The sequence below is a fragment of the Thermobia domestica genome, chromosome 18 (genome assembly GCF_964235325.1).
Source record: "Thermobia domestica chromosome 18, izTheDome1.hap1.1, whole genome shotgun sequence".
NCBI lineage: Eukaryota > Metazoa > Arthropoda > Insecta > Zygentoma > Lepismatidae > Thermobia > Thermobia domestica.
Window position 1 is genome coordinate 156376780 of NC_137471.1, and position 6000 is coordinate 156382779.

Consider the following 6000-nt stretch of genomic DNA (forward strand, 5'->3'; position numbering starts at 1 on the left):
ACAAATATACTCATCTTGTTCACAATCAGATATTAATCTTAAATAATTCTGGAAAATTTTTGATTCATTAAGTATCATAACATTGCATACGTGAACAGAATTAATGCTTAACAGTTGTTAAGAATATATGCTAAACTATTCATAACTGGATCTTTTTTTATTGTATTGTTTCTTTCTTTTATTTTTTTTAAAGTTGATAGGGAATATAAGAAAAGATCTGATCTATATCTACTGATAGTCCGGATTGAAAATTTCCGAAGGCTTGCTTCCCCCCCCCCTCTTTCTTTTGTGATATAATAGACATTAATATTGTACACTTCCATTATCAAGAGTAGACATAAGAAAAGTAAATGTTCCAATAATTAAGATTGTTCTAAAAGATTTTTTTTTCTTTTAAAAAATCGTATATTTTTAGAATTTTCCTTGTGTCGACAGTTTGTCAATCTACACCTTAGAGAGTTTATATTGTCTATAATTGCTTCTTAAGGTGGATTACATGATAACGACGTTTACATTAATTATTTGATTTCTACCTTATCGCTTAGAGATGTGGCGCTTTTAGAAATAAGTTTCTTAGATATTAGTTTTTCTTTATAAATTTTCTTGATTTTATTCGTAGCTTCCATATTCTAAATTTGTACCCTTTCCCACCAACTTTATTAGTCTTTAAAACATTTTATAATTGTAAATAAATTTTACATCCGGTGCCCTTGTTTGTACTAGACTTTAAAATACACCATTCGCTTTACGTGTTTATATCGAAGAAGAAGAAAAAAAAAACACATGGCGATCACCATGGTAACGGAAAGGAAATGACTACATCACTATTTCAGTCTATTTGTAGACGTCTTCTGGGAATCTCTACTGTATAGTAGAAAACATTATTATTAATTACCCTTCATATTGTCTTCCACATTAAGCTTAGAATATTGGTGGCAGTTGAATCATATGTTAAATATTTCTACGTATTTTATTTTAAAAAGTAATATATAGATTAACATGTTTCACGTACATACTATATATTAACACAATTAAATATTACTTCTTTGTTTTATCAAGACTAACAGCGCAACTGAAATCAAAGCTAAATAGCTTATTTTAATATGCAGATAGAAGAACGTGCATCGAATGAGGTGTACAGTCTGAAATATTTATTTTGTCCTTGTATCATTTGTACTCGTGTGTTTATGTACATAGTTTTTCTTACTCCACTTTGAGATAACTGCCTTAATGAATTTATAAAAAGCAATAAAAACACTGAATTATTTTATGCTCCGAAAATACGATTCCCTTTTAATCCATTAGTAATATTGTATTTTTAAATAATTGATGTTTCAAGCGAGTTCTGGTCGAAATCTTGTTAGATCTTCACCTGATAACACTGCTTACATATTGAAACAAATAGCAAGTGCCTGCTTTTTGCCATACAAGCGGCAAAACTAAATGACTGTTCAATTGGCAACGGGCTAACAGCTGGAATCACATAGAAAGTGACATCAATTGTGCCTCTACTTGTCAGTGGTTCATACACTCGCCGACAATACCGTTGCCTCCTTGCTCTTGAAAATTTTGCTTTTAATACGAAACAGTGAAAGATGCTTTTGAAAGGTTTTTAACCCTTATAAATTCCTCCCTTTTTGAGGTAAATTTTAAACTTTCAGGGAAGCAGATACTGCTTCATTGCTATTTATTGTAGGATCATGTTTCATAACTCATTTTTTCACAATAGAACGGTACTACTCGCATGCCTATATCATACACCAGAAACGGGAAATTACGGAAAATGTGGGAAATTTTCGGAAAAAATACTTTTTTTGAAACCTTTGCGAACCCCGGGCCCCGGCACAGGTTGACGTACGTACAGATAATAATAATAATAATAATAATAATAATAATAATAATAATAATAATAATAATAATAATAATAATAATAATAAACCGCCTGTTCTAGGACCTAAATAAGCAGTTAAAGACAACACTGCATTATGGTACGAAAACGTACTATGGATCTTATAGGGGCTAAAAATGAACATTACTTAGATGTCTAACATCGGAGTAGAATTTAGCATCACAGCATAAGAGTAATGTTGCTTCAACGTGGCTATATTCCAATATAGGCAGGTGGCCCACTTACAGAGTAATATGAGTAATGTATATCTTACGGGAAATTGCAGGTTCCATAGAAAAGAAGCCAACATAAGCAGGTGAAGTGACCAAGCTCACAGATTTTACTGTTAATTATATTTATGTATGGAGATAGTGGATGAATGGAGACTATGATAATTGTAGATAAATACAGGAGGATATAATTAAATGGCAATTTAGAACTGATTTTCACTTTATTTGTTAGAGGCTCAATAAATAATGATTAGGATTGTTGATCTTTGATTTAACACTTCGAATCCCGGCGTGTTTGTTTTAAAAAATACTCAGAAAACCAGCCATTTTTGGTGTTTTTCAAAAAAGAATTAAAAAATATCCTACAGGTTAATGTGTGTGTTTATTACACCACACGAAAGGTCAGTGCTTACTCTACATTCACAAACAAACATTACAAGCATACATGCGTCATAAGGCGAGCTATAATGGTTTATCTTGGGTATGATTTTCGATATAGGAAAAAAGTCCGTACTTAAGTGTAGGTGTAAGTTCTTAAGTGTACCTAGCCTTGGTATGATAAACACGGAAACATTCTGGAATGCAGAGACCCACATCACAATGAGGACACATCCACGTTGTGTTCTTTCGCTTGCCATCATATACCTTTCCTACATCAGAACAGACCTTACAATATCTAGTAGGTCTCTCTTTTTTTCCGTGGCGGGAACCTTCTTTGGAAAATGTCTCCCGGTCAATCTGTTAGTTCCAGTTGAGGTTTGAGGAACTTGTTAAGCTTCGACACATGCTTTTTCACTCAAAGCTTCCCCCACTTTCTGCAGAAAGTCTGCTAAGTGAACATTGTTCTTCTCTTGTCTACTTCTAGTTTTCTTGTATAGTATCCATGCATTTGCTCCTGACATATTGAACAAGTGGACGAATAGTTTCTTCCACCACTTCAGTTGCTTCCGATTGAAGGGGTAATAAGCCACTAATTGATCACTTTTGTCCACACAAACTTTGTTTATATTGTAGTCTAACACTACGTTCGGTTTTATCTTCCCTACAGGTCCGTTCTTTGATTTCACGGTAACTTCAGTGGATGTAGCTTGATGTTTAGTTGAAAGCATCAAGATACCCCTTGTGTCTTTCCATTTCACACACAATAGATGATCTTTACGTTGAAACACCATATCACCTTTTTTCAGTTTCTTTTCAACAGCTGTAGCTTTAGGCAAGTCCTTTCTATTTGGCATACACGTACCAAAAGCCATTATGTTCCTTTCCCACATATTATCAAAAACTTTAGGAGCAGTATAGAACCGATACATGTAAACAGTATGTCCTTTAACAAGATACTTCGCAAGATCAGGATCAAGTTCTGCATCGTCATGGCCATCCTCAAATTCCAACTCCCCTTCTGATCCAGAATGAATATAAATTTCATCTAATAAATCAGCAATATTCTGGTCACTTAGTTTTCTTGCCATTCTTGTTCATTCAGTCTGCAAGGGGAAAAAACTCACGGAAGCACACCTGCCAAATAGCTCTCTGCAACATGCTACGAGCTCAAATGCGACTACTTATTGTTCTCCCTTCCTGCCTATAATGGACTTCATTTTTTGCCCACCAGGGTGTAGCAGCATGCTGAGGCAAAATCATCTTGCACGTCTCTGGCATGCAATAAGGAATCCTACATAATAACATTTGCTTGCACGTCCATAGCACGTGCATGGCCAGTTTCGCCAAAATACCGTGCTCGTGCTATGCACGCGCATGGCGTTCAATGTGTTAAAGGATGTCGGTTAAGAGAGGGGTTACGTTTACCTGTATAGAGATATTTACAAGTTGCTTGTATGAACTAACAGGTGCAGTTCGTAAAAATGGACCTTGAACGGTCAAAATAATCGTCCATTTAATTTTCGAGATTGTTTTCTAAGGGAAACAGGAACGATTTCTATAAACTATACACACAGGGGACAAGAACTGATGCCACAGAGAAGTTTGTTATTTCTACTTCACTGGTGTGTCAGATCTTCGTAGATCTAATCCGCCGCTCCAACGCCATCTATTGGCGGTCGTCTAAACTACGTCCAACAGCGACGAACACGTAGTGAGCACATTGCGTTGACTTACCTCCAACAGGCGTATCACGAGCTTTCTGGGCCTAGTAGCTATTATATGATTACGACGATGCATCGGCCAGGTATCGAACCTGGGACCATGCGGACCTGTGTCCAAGGCTCTAACCACTAGACTGTGGAGCCTCTACTGGAACACGTGAAGTGTAATTTCCGAGCGTTCAGATTGCACGTAACTTTTGTTGAGTTTGTCCTTACTACCCGGAATGCCTTATATGTTTATGTTTCGTTGTGTATTATGTCCTACTTTGTTACTGTTGTTGCCTCCAATCCATGTGTTAAGATAAGTTTAATACAATGACAACAGGTAATAGTTGCTGAGTGAAAGAAATATAATCCAAATTGAATAGTCATCGTACACATTTCTGTAACAGATTTTCTGTTCACATATAACAACGAATAATTTCTCTTTTACAGGAAAACAGAGCATGGGAGCTTCGGGATCGACACTACAATAACATTTCTAATACATCGATTGAAAGTACAGGATTAACTTCAAAGGCCCAGAAAATAGTTGATAGTCCAGGGTTAACTTCAAAGGCCCAGAAAACAGTTGAAAGTCCAGGGTCAACCTCAAAGGCCCAGAAAACAGTTGCAAGTGTCGGATTAACTTCAAAGGCCCAGAAAACAGTTGAAAGTCCAGGGTCAACCTCAAAGGCCCAGAAAACAGTTGAAAACCCAGGGTTAACTTCAAGGGTCCAGAAAACAGTTGAAAGTCCAGGGTTAACTTCAAAGGCCCAGCAATCAGAGTGTTCCAGCACGGATGATGAACTTAGTTATCTGAAGCCACGGTTTACACAAAAATGGGAGTCACGGAGATTCCTGGCTTCTAGCTCTCCAACCTTTGGAGAAAGCTCTATACAAGAAGGTAAGTCTTCGGTTTTTATTGCACCTCCATTTTTACCATGAAGATTCTAACCAGTGTATATATATATGGCTTATAAAAAATGAAATGAAATATCTTTCAGTTTTACGTCTCACGGTTATGCCGGTGGCGGTGATGGTGAGAAATGAGTGAAATGAAGAATGTGGGAAGAAACGGGAGAACCCACGCGGTGCAAGCTGGGATCGAACCAGGGATCCCACGCACTAGAGGTGAACGCTTTACCACTGAGCCACCGCGTCTCCCATGTAAGACTTATCATCTATATATATCATTAAATGATTCGATGCACTGACATTTGTGATATACAGTCTTTCATTGGCATCATCTAGTTGTATGTGTATCATGTGGTATCATGTAATCTTTACAATTCGCAGGTTCAGAAACACAAAATTAATCTTGTCCTGTATTTAAGGCTATGCTAGTTAGAAGATACTTTAAATTAGAGATGCAAAAAAGCCGGCTTTTTTGAATCGATGGTTTTTTTCACATAAAAAGCCGGCTTTTTTGGGAAAAAACGAGAATTTTGGAAATTTTGGCTTTTTTTAACTTCATGATTTTTCTATCTAAGTAGCTTTCTTATAGTATATTCTATAGTTAGATAAAAATTCCATGACCTGAATGTGATATTTCGCTCTGAAATTCACCATCAAGATGGATGGAGCACATGTTTTACGAATTAAAGCTAACATGAAGAATGTAGTATTTGAGAGTAATTTTAGAGGCTATTTAACTTTATTTTAACTTTTGAGTTATCGACATCTTTTTTCTTCTCTAGTTTGTCATCCGTGTTTCATTTCTAAGAGCTTTTAGTACTCTAGCTTCTAGCGCAAAAGTTAAACTTGCCCGTTTTTCTATTTATCCGTCAAAGCGTACGTT

At 36.1% G+C, this 6000-nt stretch overlaps 1 protein-coding gene across 1 annotated transcript in view; it reads left to right on the forward strand.

Moving 5' to 3' along the window:
• The window catches only part of LOC145675503 (uncharacterized), a 28587-nt gene extending 23425 nt beyond the window's left edge, over positions 1-5162 (forward strand). The window contains exon 3 of the mRNA XM_081745953.1: positions 4656-5162. Coding sequence (XP_081602079.1) covers positions 4656-5147 — 492 coding nt within the window. The 3' untranslated portion in view covers positions 5148-5162. The remainder of the gene's footprint in view (positions 1-4655) is intronic.
• The last annotated feature ends 838 nt before the right edge of the window (positions 5163-6000 follow it).